The sequence below is a fragment of the Mustela lutreola genome, chromosome 10 (assembly GCF_030435805.1).
Source record: "Mustela lutreola isolate mMusLut2 chromosome 10, mMusLut2.pri, whole genome shotgun sequence".
NCBI lineage: Eukaryota > Metazoa > Chordata > Mammalia > Carnivora > Mustelidae > Mustela > Mustela lutreola.
The window spans coordinates 47,712,719-47,731,315 of NC_081299.1; the positions used below are offsets into that span (position 1 = coordinate 47,712,719).

The 18,597-nt window shown below is 44.2% G+C and overlaps 1 protein-coding gene across 1 annotated transcript in view; it reads left to right on the forward strand.

Annotated features, from left to right (window-relative positions):
- Positions 1-18,597, forward strand: part of LOC131809266 (uncharacterized) — a 226,839-nt gene that overhangs the window by 182,058 nt on the left and 26,184 nt on the right. The window contains exon 6 of the mRNA XM_059136161.1: positions 35-144. Within this exon, the coding sequence (XP_058992144.1) occupies positions 35-144 (110 nt within the window). The remainder of the gene's footprint in view (positions 1-34; positions 145-18,597) is intronic.

Sequence of the window (18,597 nt, forward strand, 5' to 3'; positions counted from 1 at the left end):
ATTAGGTTAATAAACTAATTTTGGTGTTTAACAGGTGTTAATTGTTTGAAGAGTGGACAGGAGGAGAAACAGAACAAGGGGGTGCACTCAGCTCCCTGCCAGAGGCAGCCTCCGGACAGCCCGGAGTCCAGGAAGCACATCCAGGTACGCGGTGGGCGCTTAGTAACTTGGTTAAAAACACTGAACGGGAATGAAAAAGCCAAGTCAGGCGGAGAGAACAAATCCAACAGGGGAGATACAGAAAGAGGGCTCCACGCCTGAGGGGCAGGGCAGAAGGGGTGGGACCTTGCCGGCTGGGGCAGGGAGACCAGGCGCCGCACCCCAGGACGGGGTGGGGAGGGCAGAGCGCAGAGCACAGCGGCTTCCTCGCTGCGGGGACTTTCCTTGGGTGTGGCTGGGAGGACCTGGGAGCGCTGGCGTTTAAGCTTCCTAGGTCGCACGGGGGCTGGGACCACCAGGCAGGTCTCTGATGTAGGCAAGCCACCCACTGCTAGCCCGCCCACGGGAACTGGTCCTTTCACCCGACCTTTTAAGCCTCAAGGCTCTAACAAAGTCCCCTATTTTCCCCAGCTCAGGGATTCTCACTCTTGAGTGCATCAGAATTACGCGGAACCTTTATTAATTTTCTTAATTTAATAAATAAAGTCAATGATTTCATCATTAACAACCGTTGCTACCCTCCCTCCACTGTTTCTGATTCAGTGCAGTTAGGGTCTGGCCTGAGACTGTATTTCTAATAAACTCCCAGGTGATGCAGATGCTTCTGGTCCAGGGACCATCCCTTCAGAATCACTGCCCTGTCTCCCTTTCACTTAATCCACTAAGTATCTTGTTCAGCCTCCCAGGGAGCCTGGAATCCTTGACAGCTGGAGAAACAGGGGGAGGGGGCTCCTGCATTTGAGCAAAGTGGAAAGGGCACCTGGGAGTCCCAACTTCCAGAGGATGGGGACGGGGTGGGGAGGGATGCTTTCTGCAGCATCAGCTGCTGCCTATAGTCTCTTGGGAGGCCCCTGTGAGGGATCCAGAACAGGGCAGAACCCCCAGAAGTGAACGCTGAATGGGAAGCACGGTTAACCAAGTGTGGCTGCAGGGAAGGGGAAAAAAGGCAAAGACTGCATGGAGGGTGCCTGTGCATCAGCCCATGATGCCCTAATCAGTGCCACTGACACTTTCATTTATTTTAAAAAATATTAATTGAGCAGCTACTGTATGTTGGGCACTGGGCACTGTCTCAGTCTGGGATAATGTGGGAAATAAAATGAAGTCACTACCTTTCGGGCAAATACTTTCTAGTAGGGATATTAACAATAAACATAGCAAAAGGCTAAATTATTGAGGATGTTAAAAGGTAAAGATGCTGTGGGAAAAAACAAGAGGAGGGTAAGGGAGTGCTGATGGGTTTTCATCTGAAATAAGATGGTCATGGTAGGCCTTACTGGGAAGGTGATATTTAAACCAGGAGTTAAGGTAGTTGGCTACATACTAGCTGGGGGAAGAATGTTTCAGCCAGGTTAGGCAGCCAGTGCAAAGGTCCTGAGGCAGGAACATGCCTGGTATGTTTGAGGCCCAGCAAAGATACCAGCATCACTGGAGGAGTAGAGGTAGGGTGGAAGGAGGAGCTGAGTAGATGAGGTCTGAGGGGAAACGGGGCTGGCAGGAAGATGTTTTAGGGTTGGAAGGATCATTGTTAGGGGTTTGACTTTTATACTATGATATTTCTGCGTTTTTCTTGACTTTTTGCCCTGGTTGTTCTCACCTCTTCCATCTATAACATGAGGCTCAAGAATAACATTAACCATTCCCTGGCTCATAACTGAAGCTGGATTGAGGAAGAGGTGGCTTTCAGTACGTCAGTCAACCCCTGTATCTCAGATATGGGCTCACAAGGGTTGCAGTTAGTCACCGATTCAGACCTTCAGATGGAAGGTTGGCAGGTCACGTTTGCTTTCAGCATCCTCTCCTCCTTCCCCATCCTTCCCCACACCTCTTCCAGGCTCTAGTTCCCCTGATGTGCTTGCTCTCGAGCCTTCCCAGCCTTCTAGAGCAGCACTGGCCAACATATAATAGGAGTCACATAGGTCATTTAAAATTTTCTGAATGACCGCATTTTAAAAAATTTTTCTAAATAGCAAAAAAAGAAAAAAAAAGTTTAAAAAGTCAAAATTAATATTAATAATATATTTTATTTAACCCAATATATCTAAGACATTATCATGTAATCAGTACACAAAACTAAGGGCATACTTTACATTCTTTTTTTCTGTACTAAGTCTTTGAATCCCAGTATTTATTTTACACTTATAGCACACCTCAATTCAGACTAGCTGCATTTCAAGTAGCCACTAGCAATGTGAGGCTAGTGGCTACGGGGACAACACAGTCCCAATTGTACCCCTATTCCTGTCTACCCCACTCCTCCTGTTCCCGGCTGAGCTGACACTTCCTTCAGGAAGCCTTCATTGATTTCTCTTCTTCCCCTCATTGCCCTGTGAGAATGAAGTGCATTTGTTCACGTAGTGCACTTAGTTCCTGGCATGCAGAAAATTCAATAGAAGGGTTAGCTATCATTTTTATAGCACTTACGGCAGCTGTCATAAACTGCTTGGTTGTGTAACTCCTACTTCACGTTTCCTTATCCCTGCCACACTACAAGCTTCATGAGAAGAAGGAACTATGCCTACCTTTCTCCTTGCTCTAGTCTCAGGATCTTGTGTCTGACACAAAGGGGATGAATATTCAATATAAACTGAGTGAATGAAGGAATGCATGATAAAAAAGTATGCTTGGGGCCATGATGAAGCATTTTCATTCTAACATTACCATCGATAAAATCATAATCCTGGATGATATCAGGTTTTATTTTTAGAGGTTCAGACAGTAGATCCTAAAGAGAGATAAAAGCTGGTCTCAAAACAGGGTGTTGTGGTAGAAAGGCACAGACTTTGAATTTAGACAGACCTGAGTCTCAAGTACTGTTAAATCACTTTCTATTTGCATGACCTTGGAGAGTTTCAGCAGTTCCAGCCCTCAGTTTCCCCATCCATAAAATGGGGATATGAGCATGTCTTTATGTTAGGTACTTCCTACTCCGTAAGTTTACTAGTGTCAAGAACACAGACCCTAGTCTCAGCTCAGACCCACTCGAGCTGTTTATCTAACCCCTCTGTGCCTCAACACCTAACCGGGAATGTATGCATGTGACTGTATATTCTTTTCATATTTAATGAGGTAGGATATCATACATATAAAGGTTTGATACCCAGTCGATGTCTGTATTAGTGTCTTCACTTTTCTTTAATTTTCATCCAGAAAATTTTCATGCATGGGATCTTTATTTTCTCCTCCATCTCCAAGGCGGGAGAAAACTTCAAGCTATTTACTTTGGGGAAATTGAGCCATCCTGCGTGGTAGATACAATGTGCAGCTGGTTCAAGTTAAGAAAAGGCCCTTGGGCAAAACTGGAAAATTTGCCACTTTGGTGTTCCTGCCCTTTTGCCTCTTTCTTCATTCTTGCCTGATTCTTCCAGAAAGTCCTTCTCTTGTATCACGTTGGTTCCTGGCATTTTCTTCTCTCTGTCTTCTAAAGACGGAAGTAATTCTCACCACACTCTGAATTTTTCCTCATGTTGAAAAGAAATCCTAAGTACCTAGATAGGGGTGTCTGTTGCTTCTTGGCATTCTCGAAGCTCTTTAGTCACGTAAGCTACAGTGCTTTTTCCATTCCTTCCTGAATGACCGCTCATGTATTTTCCCCCACCAGCTCCCTGAAGGGCACCCTTAACAGTCAGTCAGGCGCATAGTAGGTGCTGGATAAAATGTGTGAAAGGCATACGTGAATGCGTATGGGTAACTTTCCGATTATGTCCCTTCCAGAATGCCCAGAAGACTGACAGAAGTGTGCAGTGCCAGCTGTAAAGGGAGGAGGCTGGCTGCTTATTTAGAAATGAAACCAAACCCGCTGAGCAGCTCACCCTCCCTGTCTGCTTCCCTTCGGTGTCCTCTGGGGACGAAGGGGAGGGGGTGGGGAGCTCAGAGACCAGGAGGGCTGACAAGGTGCCCTCTTCAGCACTGAGTCAGCAACACCCAGCCCTGTGGACACAGGAAGATCCCGCTCTCAGGGGCTGAGTCACATGCGTAACTGGAATAGTTGTTTAGATCCGAATGAATTCCCAGAACCTCTCCAAGCCAACCAGCAGGCACATGCACTCTCCCTACCCTAAGAGCTTTCCAGCTTTGTGACTTAGCAGAAAGGAGGAGCTGGGCCTTTCTGGAAGGGAGGGGATGCAGGGGAGGAGGGTTCAGGGATCCTTCCGCCGGGGGGGGGGGGGGGGGGGGGGCAGGGTGGAGGTTATGGGGATCCTTATCTAGCGCTGCAGGTGGTTTCTGTGACTTTTCAAGTCTCCAAGAAGATATAGAAAGACTGGCCAGCATGAATCCTGCAGAGATGGCACAGCTGTCCTGTCAACTGGGCAAGGTGTGGACCAGAGGCCTCGGCACCTCCCTGTGAGCAGTGAAGGTGTCAGTGGGTACTAACACTGGGTGCCAAGCAGGTTATCCTCTGCTGAAATGCCATTAGAGGTCTGTGTACCTTGGATGGAAACAAGATCCCTGAACTGCAGCCCTAGAAGCAGCAGCGTGGGGGGGGGGGGGCTGGCAACTGAGGCACCTCGGGCCTGGTACCCAGTCTCCGGGTTCGATCTTCTCAGCTGCTGGTGCAGAGCACAGCAGCTCCCAGAAATGCATGTTCTGAGCATTGCAGAAGCCCTCAGGGAGTGCCTTGTGCAAAATATTGGCACGCTTCAGAGCTTATGTTGCATTATTTCTTTCCTGAGCATGTCTGAAAAAGATCTCAGACTTCTAAGATTTTGCTCTGCCCTCCTTGATACCACACCCACTGTGAATGGCCCACAGAGGCTGGGGTGCGGCCTCTGTTGCCGTATCACTCAGGCTCATGCTTGCTCTGGGGCAGGGGTTCCCAAACTTAAGCATCCATCAGAAGCAGCTGGAAGGTGGATTGACACAAATTCCTGGGCCCTGCCCTGGGAGCTTCTGGTCCGGTAGGTCTTGGGTGGGGCCTGGAAATAGGCATTCCTAACAATTTCCCAGGAGAGGCTGATGCTTTGGTTCAGGGATCACCCTTTGGGAACCCTGCTCTCAGGTGAATGTTTTCTTGAGTGTATTTTAAATGTATCTTTGAATGTATTTTTAGGTCAAAGATCCATTTGAGAATCCTTGACAACCCATCTGATAGGCCTTGCCACCGCTTCCCAGAAAAAGCAATTACACAAATGCTGGGGAAAAAAAATGTAAAAACTTGATTATAATTTCAGGATTCGTCAGACTTGCACAAATTTGTCCATGAACATCTAGGTTAAAAAGAACTCCTAATTCAGAGTCAAAACCGGAATTTGTAAGTGAAATGCAGAATCATTAAGTACAGGAAAGTGAATTTTATCAGTAAATGCAGGAAAGCGAAGTTTTATCAGTTCCATAGCAAACTGGTTGAATATTTGTTTTCTAAAACTAGACTACCTGGTTCAAACCCTGGCTCTACTGTTTGCCAGCCACACTTCAGTCTCTTCACTGTAGATGTGGGTTGATACTGGAGCCCAATTCACAGAGTTTTGTAAGGATTGGGTGAATTCATAAATGCAGAGTATGTAGAGTAGAACCTGGCACGTAGTATACCTACACTAATTGTTCCTAATTACTTTAGCTGAGTTGAGGCCTATTGATTCAGCTTCCTGATATATTGCAAGCTCTCTCTTCCCATTCCAACATCCATGGTCCTAGGTTAGGTCCTGGCCATGTCTAGTCTGCCATTTTGCAATATCCTTCCAACGGCTCTCTTTATCCTGATTCTTACCCCTTCCATTGTATCTTCCACACAGCATCCAGAGGGAGCTTTCTAAAACCCATCTCATCCTGTCATTCCTCTGTGTAAAAACCTTCCAAAGGCCCCTATCACTTCCAGGAGAAAGTCTGAGCTCTTGAGCACAGCACGTGGGGTCTGCCTTGATTTGGGCCTAGCCAGCTATGGGCTTCATTGTTCAGTGCTTTCCTCTTTCTCCCTTCTGCTTCAGACAAAGGAAGCATAGCCTGATCCTAAGTATGCTACACTTTTCATACTCTCTGCCATAGGTCATAATACTTACTCTGCCTCAAATGCCCTCAGCCCTCTTTGAGGCAAACTACTCAGGAATATTCTTCAAGACCCAGCTAGAGGAGCCTTTTTTCTGCCCCTTTCCCCCAATCCCAGGTAGAACTGTTCTCTCCCGTCTTTATGACCCGTGTCATCATTCCTTGTAGAGCATGCTTCCTCTATAGTTCAATGCACACATCTGTTCATGAGTCTATGGAAGACACTGCAAGTTATGCTCCCAATATCTGTGCTCATCTTCTGTAGTATAAGTCCATTTTCCAGACTTCTTTGTAGAGAGATAGGGTTCTAAATGCCAATTAAATTCCACGAACAGATGCACACATGTAAGATTTGGAAAAGTGGAAAAGAAACAAAGAAAATCTTACTGTTTTAGATATTTTCTGCTGGTGAGCAGAGTTGTACAGATAGGACACTTTTATGCATTGTATTCCAGGAACTAGTCAACAGTGTCATGATTATCCAGAGTCAGTCTGAACAGCAGCACAACTTCCCAGTGCTGCCTTTCTGAATCCCTAGATTAAAAGTTAGTGATCTGTTACAGATTCTAGAATCTAGAACTCACTATTCAATTTGGATCCTCCTAATTTCCACCTTCCTGATGGGGCAGCGGTAACAGGTCCTTGCTGGAGCCTACAACCTACTCCTTCAGAAACTTGCTATGATTTTATTAGCATCTAATCCATATTAAAATCGTTTCTGCTTGAAATATCTAGAATGGCTCCCATTTCTTGAATTGAGCACTGAATGATAGTGTCTATCTCCCTCACCCTGCTGAGAGCTGCTATTAGTAGGCTAAGACCATGTCCTATTCATCCTTGCTAAGAGAGGCTTCTGGAAAATGAACCCCTTAAAAAAGTAGGTGGAGCCCCTAACCTGAGGTGGAGAGAGGCTTGATTGCCGGGGGGGGGGGGGGGGGTGCTGAGGCAGGTCATTTATTTGTGTTCACCAAGTGAGCTTTGAGGGAAAAGTGCTCTCAGACTAGCCAACCAACAAACATGTCGCCACCACTCCAGTAACAAAGAATGGGCAGTGCCAGCTTTGAAACAGGAGACTCAGGCCCTACTTCTCACTGTGGGATGGTACTCTTCTCCACAGAGACCCCTGGTCCCTGAGGAGAACCACAGAGAGGCCACGAGAGATTGAAGGGGAAGAGACTGAGTAGTTCCAACCAGTTGGCTTGTCAGAATGCTTCAGGAAAAGTGTAAAGAATGGAGAAAACAAGTACTGGTTGGCACTCCCTCAGGGTCTCAGGCACAGTGTGGCTGGAGACTAGAGGGGTTGGCTGTGTGAGGTACAGACATGTGGAATGAGGGGCCTCGTCAGTGCAAAAATCTAAAAAGCAGACAGTGGGAAACCTGTGAGCTTTGGAAATCAGACCAACTCATGATCAAACCCATGTCTGTTGCTAATTTCTGGGGCCTGAGACAAATTCTTTAAACTCCATGAGCCTCTGTCCCCTTGCTCATAAATTGGAGATTAAAACCTATCTCAAAGCATCAGCCACCCTGCACAGGGAGGAACTGCCACATGGTCAGCTCTCCACAAGCTCCTTCAGATCCTCTGTTTCCTGCCACCCCTTAAACCTGGCCTTGTTTTCTTTCTATTGTTAACACTTTGCTCTACAAAATCATTAATTTAGTGTTTTGTTTTCTAATTATGGGGCCCAAAGCTAAGGCACTGAGGTTTATGAGAAGGGTGATTTCTCAATCCATTCATTTTGTTTGAAGAGGCAGAGGGCAGGAAATCAGATTCCCGGAAGTTTTTTGATTGCAGAGAGGATGGGAGGTAGGAGGGAGCCTTTCCAGGAAGACTGCTCCTGCCAGCTGGGGAGAGAGTGCAGAACTTGGCCTTGCCTTCCCTGTGTAATCATGTTGTCCATGCTCATCAGTGGGGCTATTAGCATTTGAGTCTAAGCCAGTCTTCCTGTGGTATCCCGGAGGACTCTGGATTTAATGCAATGTCTCCTTCCACATGCCCTTTGTAATCTACCTCAGGTTTATTGCTATGCATTTCTTCACCAAAAGGACCAGCAGTTTTCCACTTAGTGAGAGAGATGGCTATCTCAGATATGTCACCAGTCTTTCATCAAGATACACCACCTTTCCTTGGGGTAGAGAATACCATAAGTTCTTTAGGAAAGGCCTAGGCCCCGAAACACTGGGAAGGCTGTGGATCCTTTTGATGAGTCTTTGACATTCCATGTGCCCCTCAGCATCTCCTACCAAGCCAGCAGTTAGGTTCCTCGAGGGCAGGTAAGACTAAGGGAAGAGACCTCACAAGAATTCATCTATTCCCTGGGACAATGGTAGTGATGATCCTCCTTACATAGACAGCAACCACAGGGGAATCTAGACAGAAGCCTGTTTGGGAGTAGCAGTCAGAATTCAGGAGGAAATTGCCATGAGTGGGTACCTATTAGATGTCCAACATCCTGGCAGGGGATTTTGTAGCTCCTGCAGACTGGACATGAAGCAGTTAAACTGGCCTATTCTGAGCTCTTCTGTAGCCAGCAGGAATATTTGGTGTTCCTACACAGGAAGCATGTCCTAGAGTGAATAATTCCCACACAGCAGGGGAGCCTTTTTGCAGGTTGAGCCCCACCTGGAAGATGCTCTTTTCTTGTCACAGAGCCAGGGGCAATAGCTGTGGACCTCTCGCCTGCCCTGCGCCCCACCCCCACCCCCACCACAGGAGCACAGCACAAGCAGCTCAACTCTGGTGGAGACTGATGCTCAGAGTGCAGGGTAGAGATCCACAGGGCTCCTTCTGTGCTTTGTGGACAATGGAGGAAAACAAATCCCCTCATTAGATGTTGATGACTGTGTCTATAAGCCCCTGCACAGAGAGACTGGGAATTCTCTGCCATTGCTTTACAAAATAACCCACATGGAAGAGACCATGGTTTTGTCTACCTGAGCAGGATGTAGACAGGGAGGGACCCAGAAAGGCCTGAGGACGGTGTAAAAACAGGATGACCAAGAAGAGGAGCCTGGGTTCCCTGCTCCTTGGTGAGTGACTAGTACCACAGCGGGTATTGGGGTATAACATCAGATGTGTGTGAATGATCTACCTCTTTTGCAAACTGTGTATATTATGCACACAGAAGGGAAGGAGAAAGAAAGAAAAAAGGGAAATAAGACGCCACTCTGATATCCTTCTACAGGGATATCTGGCCTTGAGGGTATTCTAATAATTCTTACAATCAAAATTCTCATAAGTAGTCTCCTTTTTAGTACATGGCCATAACAAGGGTTCTTCCCATTGTTTCATGCCACTCATTTAAGAAGAGTGTTTTTTCATTGTCTGTAGAAACAGTAGGAAATAGGGTCACCAGGTTCATTTTACAGACAAATGAACTGGCGTGCAGGGGCATGAGTTGCACTGCCCAAGGCAACTTGACTTACCAAAGAGCAGAGCTAAAATGCAAGTACAGATAGACCTGATTATTTCTAAACCTGTGCCCTATCTACTAAACCATGTTCATCTCCTTCATCTGTGTTCTAATCTGTCAAATGTCTTCTTAGAGAAAAAAGAAGCTGACTCCAGAGGGAAGAAATAGGACCAAACAAAACAAAACAAAGTTTAAATAAATATAAAGAATTCAATAAAAAATAAAAAGAATAAATGTTTGTCAATGGAGGCATTTTGACAGAGAGGAGATATAGATGGCAAATAAGCACATGAAAAGATTTTCAACATCATTAATTATTAGAAAATACCAGTTAAATCCACCATGAAAAACTTCTGCATGACAACTAGAATGGCTACAGTTAAAAAGATCGATCATATCAAAAGTTGATGAGGATATAGAGCAACTGGAACTCTCAAATGTTGCTGGGGAGAATGTAAAATAATACTACTGCTTTGAAAAACTTCTGGACAGTAATTAAAAAGTTGAATTTCCATCTACATTCCATCCAGCCTTTGCTCCCCAAGATATTTATTGAAATCAAAGTGTATGTTCACACAAAGACTTGACCATGACTATTCACAATAGCTATACTAACCCTGTTTTGTGTACTATGACACATAGTATCCATTCAATGAAATAATAGTTAGAAACTAAAAAGGACAAATGATTGACATACTCTAAATCATGAATCTCACAATTTTGCTGAATGAAAGAAGGCAGGCAGAAAAAATACATACTGTAAATGCTGACTGCAGGCAAGTCCAAAAAATGCAAACCATTCCATAATGACAGAAAGCATAAGAGTGGTTGCCTGGGGGTGGGGAAAAGAGGGAGGAGAGACCAATTACAAAGAGATAGGAGGAAAACAGAAGGAGGAAGTGATGACTCTGTTCCTTATTGAATTGTAGTGATGTTCTCATGAGTGTAAACATATCTCAAAACTTGTTGATTTGTACTGGTTATTGTATGTCAACCGAACCTCAAAAAAATCAGTGTCAAGAAGATGCAGAGGTAGGAGGTGGGGGGAGGAGGAGGAAGCAAAATCCAGGAAGGTAAGTAACCTAAAAACAAATGTAATGGTGAGGAACCCAAGCCATATATCCAAATCTCAGCTCAACTTTAAACAAGGCACTTAACTACCCCTGTAAAATGCAGATAATAATCGTACCTACTTCATAGGTTAGTTGGGACACTTAAATAAGTCATGCACATAAACCCTGAGACCACTGCCTGGCATTTAGTGAGGATTTAATAAGCATTAGCTATTATTATTGCAGAAATCATCTCATTTCATCCAAAGGCAACCTTTCCAGCTGATAAATTCAGAGGTGAAATGCCAGGCCAGTGATTTCCAAGCTCAGCTTTTTTGGTGAATGCCAATTCCTCCCCTTGAACATAGCTCCCTATGGTTCCTTGAGATTTTGCAAACTAAAAGTTAAATAATGTACTTAATTGCCTCATATACTCATTACTCAAAGGTCAGGCAAATAAAGGATAGCAAGACTCACCTAGTGCGGGTGGGAGAAGCAATAAGACACTCAATGGGCTGGAGCACCATTTGAATTCAGTTGGGCCACTCACTCTCACGGATTATCTATTTGTTCCTTGAACCAGCCATTCTAGATTCGCTGGGTTCTACCGACTAGGCCAGTGTTAATCCACGTTGAAATTGAAAGTAGAATTGAGGGGTTCCAGGATAGGGGGCTGTACCACCTTGGTAGTTCATTTCTGTTTGAGTCGTGAACATGAACTCAGAGTTGCTTTCAGGGCTGAACACTGGCCTCTGTGTATTAGGCTTGAGCATTTCTTACGGGACAATGAACACCAGAGATCTTTCTAAAATTGCACTTTGAATTTGGACCTCACTTTGGTAGCATGGATTTTCTCCAATTTGGGGGACTTTGCACATAGGTCTAAATCTTTATTTATTGGCCTCTGCCTTTGAGTTTGAAGAATAATCTTCTGGAGCTGTGAGGCAAACCTCCTTTTTCCTAACACTATGGTTCCTCTCTCAACATCACTGCTCCCCCAGATGTGCATTTCCTACTTTCCCAGACAGAGAGGCACAGGTGAGCTACTTAGAAGCATCTTGAACCATCAGGCCTCCTGGGTTCTTCTAAATCCTCCCAATACCCAGTAGGCTGATCGGTGCACAATTTAAGGCTATATTCTTAAGGCACCTGATTATCTGATTCCACAGGTTCAAATTGCTAACTATAGATAGAAAGAAATTAATTCTCCAAACAAAGCTATAAACCTGCCCGGTTCTTCTCTATGTGCTATCAGATGGGCCCAAATCACTAACGTACTAGAAGAAGGTAGCCACATGTAGCAATACTTGGACATTTTTGTACCAGTCCTCCTAAAGTTCCTAATTGGTGAGCAATGGTCTGAGTTCTCACAGACAACTGATAATTTTTTAACTAACTGTTTTCCTACCACCAAGTGAGGATTGCTGATATCCCAGCCCTTTATAACAGAGTCCCTACAACTCCATGCTCTTTCCCAACTCAGCTTCACATTCAGGGATGTGCTTGTTTCAACATCCCCCTTCCTGTGCCCATTCCTATAGCTGTTGGCACTCTTTTGGTTAGCAGTGACAAAGAGCCATCTCAGACAAGCTTAGGCAAAGAGATGCTACTTGGAAGGATATGGGAGATCCCACATGATTGTAGGGGGAAAGTGTAAGACTTCTGAGTTGCAGTGACCTGACCGGCTCTGTCCACTGCTCAAGGCCCCATACCTGTTGGATGTTGAATGAGTAAGAGACCAAACAGCACCAAGGACAGAGTTGCCACCTGGCCATGACAGTAGCTGAAACCAGACCTTGACAGGGGAGCTTGGGGGTAGCTCCCCAGTCCATTTATTCGGAACATCCCTGCCCCATCATCTCCATGGTGTACAGGGACTGTCCCCAGGAAGCCAGGTTCTCACTCAGCCCTCCTTCCTTGGGGGAAGAGTTGAGTGTTCCAGCAGTGGGTGCTGAGTGTGGTCAGTCACAACTGCCCTCTGACAAGTGCTAAACGGGGCCCTGGGATTCAGTCCCTCTTCCAGTGGTTGAACTGGCTTTGCATCAATGCAGGTGCTGGTGGAGGACAGTGAGAGAGACAGTGGAGAGAGGGAAAGGGGAGACAGAAAGAAGGAGGAGGAGGAGGAGAAGGTGGGAAGAGAGAGGAGGGTAGGGGGAGAGGAAAACAGATATTATGAAAAAGAAACAGAGAGCCAAATGCTTTTGAGGTCCTTGTCCCAGACCACTGCCAGGCTCAGTGGAATGCCTATACTTCGGTTCCATGAGATACTCCTTATTCCTGTAACAGTTTGCCTTCATTCATATAAGCTCGTTCAATTTCCTTTCTGACACTTTTGTTTTTAGGTTTTGGGTTTTTTTTTTTTTTAAGATTTTATTTATTGATTTGCCAGAGAGAGAGCAAGAGGAAGAGAGAGAGCACGAGTACACAGGCAGGGGGAGATCCTGATGAGGGACTTTATCCCAAGACCGCGGGATCATGACCTGAGGCGAAGGCAGACACTTACCTGACTGAGCCATCCAGGTGTCCCCTTTTCTGACACTTTCAACCAACAGATCTCTCCCACCGATAAAAAAACGAACACTGCGAGTTCCAGAAGTAGACAGATGAGCCTGTCTGTGAGCAGATAGACAGTAAGCCCCACGGATTTTATTACTCCCTCACTCCTGAAAAGTACAGCAAATCTGACAAAAATACTTTTGACTGCAGATAACAGAATAAAACTAATAAAACTAATAAAAGACAGGCAGCTCCCAGGTCTGTTGCAATCCCTGAGAGTGTTATCAAGCATTCAGCCATCCCCAGCTTCCTGGTTTTCTATCTTGGTGCTTTTGATCATAAAAGGCCACCATAGCTCTTGGCATCCTGACCATTCAGTGGCAAATCGCAAGGGATATGCTTGTCTCCCATTGTATGACAGGCCTGGTTACTTCCTGTCCCACCACTGGCCTCCTTCAAGGCCCATTCGGTAAGCAACTGTGATTTTAGGAGAGAAGCCCAGGATGGAGATGAAAATCTGGGATTGAATCTGAGTCCTCGTTTCTCCTTATACCTCGTTTTACCTCGGAAGAGTCACTGAGGCTTTCTGCTTCTCAATTTCCAACAAAGAGGAAAATAGTTATCCTTAGTGGTTACAAAAAGCAAATGAGATAACATATATAAACGCATCTCGTTTAATACCTTAGAACTTACAAGTTTCTCAAAGAATCTTCCTTTCTTCCTTCCTGCATATCCTACTTCCCCTAGGGGAGAAAGTACAAGAAAGTCAGCTCAGAAAAAACCATGGACATTGCAATCACAGATGTTATTTTAAGTCCTGACTCTGCCATTATTAATTATCTGACTTCGGCAAATTAATTCTCCTTACTCACTGGCGAATACTTATTGGGCACTTATTACATGCCAGTCACTATCCTGCCTGCTGGGAATACTTGAATGAATAAGAAAGACATAGTTCCTGCTCTTTAAAGCTTATATTCTAATTTGCTCATATGTTACGTAGAAGTAATAATACTTTACCTTCTATTATTGCTGTAAGGGAAACAATTCATGAAGAATATCCAATGAACAGTAGATGCTCAATAAGTGCTGATTCTCTTCCCTCCTTCCCTTTCTTAGGCATGATAGGACACGGAAAAGGTATTGGGTTGGATGTCAGAACCTTGGCATTCTCTCCAAGCCCTGCTGTTCACTAGCTGTGTGATCTCAGGTGAATGCCTTAAGCTCTCTGGGTCTCAATTCTGTCCTCCATAAAATAAGAGCACTGTATGAAACAATTCGTAAGGTAATTTTCAGTTTGCATGATATTCTCTATTTCTTTTTTTTTTCATTTCATTTTATTTCTTTTCAGTGTTCCAGAATTCATTGTTTATGCACCACACCCAGCGTTCCATGCAATACGTGCCCTCCTTAACACCCACAACCAGGCCCTCCCAACCCCCCCCTCCCCTCCAAAACCCTCAGCTTGTTTCTCAGAGTCCACAGATATTCTGTATTTCATAAAAGCAATGGCTCATCATCATGCATCATGGCAGAGTGAGTATATCAGGATGTGTAATAATTTAAAAACAAATTTATAACTGACATTCATCAAGGACTTACCAGGTCCAAGCCCTATGGTACAACTCTGTGCATTTTGCTTTAACGCCACAATGACTTTAAGAGACAGGTATCATTATCTTCATCTTTTATGAGTAATCTGAGCCTCAGAGGAGTAACTTGACCAGGGTTACCCATCTTGCCAGAGGCAAAAGTGGTATTGGTATCCACAGCTGTCTGAGTCTAGACACAGCTGCCATGAGGCTGTGAGGAGCTTATTGTAAGACCGTTGAAACATTGTTAGTGATTCCATAAACGAACCAGCCTGTCATGTCAGGAAGGAGTGCCTCCTGCATGGTTGGTCCAGGGCAAGGCACAGACCATAAGTCTGGCCCCCTTCTGCTTCCCAGTTCCTATTCCTGCCTCTTGCAGAGCTGCCTTTCCCTGATCCATTTCTGGGGATGGGTCCATGTGATGGATGGGAAACCAAACATTATTGTTCAGGAATGATGTTTTTCAAATTGGACATCTGCTGCTTGTTTATATGGGAGTTTGGCAAGGGTTTCAGTTTGTCATGGTGGTCAGGCCTAGAGAAAATAATTAGGTGGTCATGGCAACCAACATCCCCAGGCACACCACAATGATGCTAAGGAGGGAGCTCTGAATGGTGTCCAAACGTCCACTCTGCCATGAACGCTCTGGCCTTGGTTCCTAAGCAGGGCCTCTGCAACTTCAGTTCTAAAATTCTCTCAATAAGAGAGTGAAGTATTTAATTCCATACTGAAAAATCTAGGTCCTGAGATCCAACGAGTACTTGGAGAAGTGGCACGGAGACCAAAATTTATATGAATCTGAGGAAGACCAAGGAGGGGTGCAGATATTCACAAGTAAAATGTCCACTAAGTCCCAGGGATGATGATGTGCTTTATACCATTCCCTCTGTTAAATCCTCACAATGCCCTTTAGTGGCTAGAGCAAGAACCTAGGCTTAGGGACGTGGACTGACTTGCCTAAGATCCCATAGCTATTTAGTAAATGAACGAGAACTTGAACTTGGCCTGGCTGGCCCTAAAGCTTTGTTACAGCACCCATACTCAGCTGTCATCAAAACCCTTCCTAAGGTTGTTCTCTGCTAAAGGTGGTGTTAGGGCAGCGTGAGAGGTAAGATGAACCAGTCCTGACGGTCGTGTTATTGGCTCCTGTCCTCTCCCCTCCATTGCCTAACTTGGTGGGATTCAGCCCTTTGATGTATACATAACCAATCCTAGCCTGGGCTCTACAGTTTTCCTCACCCCAGGTATTTTAGATCCATCTTCTCTCTACCGTGCTTCTGGGGAGCCTGAGGTAGTACATTGCAGGTGAGTCTGAGTTCAACTCTGTAACTGTTTGCCTTATTGAAAAAAAAAAAAAATGACAGAATGTGTAAGATGCGCTCTAATTCCTGGATCATGTATCTTTCCTCTGACTCAGAAGTTGGATTGCTTCTTGCATTGTAGATCTTTGAAAATTTCTGCTCCCCATGGGCAGGTTCAGAAAAATCTCAGCTTTCAGAGTGCCTGGGTGGCTCGGTCAGTTAAGCATCTGACTCCTGATTTGGCACAGGTCATGATCTCAGGGTTACAAGAGTGAGCCCCTGTCAGGCTCTAGGCTCAGCAAGGAGTCTGCTTGAGAATTCTGTCCTTCTCCCTCTGCCCCTCCCCACCTTGTGCCCACTCTCTCTCTCTCAAATAAATAAATGAAATATTTAAAAAAGAAAAAAATCCCATTCTTCAGTGATTTTTCTCCCCTTCCACTATTCCTGTAATTCTTATAGAGTCTCATGAGATTATTATATACCTTTGTTTGGTGAGGCAAGTTATCTAGCACTCAATGCCCAATATGCTTTAGGAATAGGAAAGTCCAATATTCCCTAATGCAAGAATCAGATGACCTGCCTTTCAGTCCCCTTTCTGCCACTAATCAGCCCTGTGACCTTGGGAAGTCACTAGAATTTTGACATGAGTGAAAAAAGAGGTCAAACTACTGCTGGAATTCTACTTGAAGTCTTTCAATGTTAAGATTTGGTAATTCAAGCTTTCCTTCACATAAACAAAATCTCAGTTTCCAATGGAAAGTTAAAATTGTTCAACCTGCTCCTCACTTCACAATAAACAGTGTCACCTCTCAAGCTGATACAAATTCATAGACTTCCTACCTTGGGCTTTTGGGTTTTCCACCTCACATTTCCTGGGTTCTCAGGAGATCATCTCTGGGTTTTCTGAGAGTTTTCTTTCTTTCGCTTCTGATGGGTAAATGCTGGGTAAAGGACAAGTAGAGATGATGGTGCCAATGAAGAAAGTAAACAAGTTAAATGATACTTGTAAGAGAGTGAAAGCAAGCATTGGCTGGGTCAGCCTGCCCTCATTATTACTACATTCCACCGTGTTTTGGCTACACTCAATGAGGGCAGAATAGGAAGAACACAGCCTGCAGATCTGGCTCTATCAATGTCAGTAGCTGCTTGATCTTGGGCAAGTCATGTAACCCCGCCAAGCATCAGTGTCTTTTTCCATTAAATGCAGATAATGACATCTTGAGAGTTGTTGTGAGGATCAGTGATGGGGCATTGCAATTTAGAGGTGCATATTGATATATTTATAGATGCATTGACCTGATATCTGGCATCTTCTTCAAAGTAATTGGGGCGATGGTCAACTGATTTTTGACAAGGGAGCCAAGACAATTCAAGAGTCTTTTGATTATTCTCTTCAACAAATAGTGTGGAGGCAACTGGATATCCACATGAAAAGAATGAAGTAGGACCCCTATCACACCATCTATAAAAAGTAACTCAAAATGGATCAAACTCCTAAATATAAGGTCTAAAACTATAAAACTCTTAGAAGAACACATGGGTGTGAACCTTTGTGATCTTGAATGAGGCAACTGTTACTTAACTAGAACACCACAAATATAGCAACAAGAGAAAACAATAGGTTAACTTGGACTTTTTTTAGAGTTAAGAACATTTGTGCTTCAAAGGACATGATCCAGAAAGAGAAAAAATGACCTGCAGAGTGGAAGAAAATACTGAGAAATTGTATATCTGATAAGGGCCTTCTATATTGACTATATAAAGAACTTTTGCATCTCAATAATAAAAAGATAAACAACCTAATTAAAAAAGGGTAAATGATCTGAATAGGTATTTTTCTAAAAAAAGAGAAACAAATGACTGATAAGCACATGAAGAAAAAGCTCAACATCCCTTAGCCATTAGGGAAATGTGAATTAAAACAACAAGGATACAGAATTATTATTAGGGCAGTATAAATACTCTGTATGATACTCTAATGATGAATATATGTCATTAGACATTTGTCCAAATGCATAGAATGTACAATATAAGAATGAACTAATGCAAACTTTGGGGGATTGTTATATGTCAATACAGATTCATCAGTTGTAACAAATGCACTGCTCTGGAGGAGAATGTTAATAATTGAGATGCATTGCATGTATGAGGACAGAAGGTATATGGGGAATTATACCTTCCTCTTAATTTTGAGAAACTAAAACCACACTAAAAAATGAAAGCCTTAAGAAAATTTTTAAAAATTAAAAATTAAAAAATAAATAAAACTAATAAAAAGAGTTGGGGAAGGGGCATCTAGGTGGCTCAGTCAGTTAAACATCTGCCTTCAGATCAGGTCATGATCCTGGGGTCTTGGGATCCAGCCCCACATTGGGCTCCCTGTTCAATGAGGAGCCTGCTTCTCCCTCTCCCTCTCCCCACTCATGCTTTCTTTGTCTCTCTCAAATAAATAAATACAATTTTTTAAAAAAGTGTTGGGGAAGATGTGGAGAAATTGGCATCCTTATACACTGCTGGTGGGAATGTAAAATCATGCAGCTGCTATGAAAACCCATCTGGCAATTTTTCAAAAAGTGACTATAAGGTTATTGTGCAACCCAGA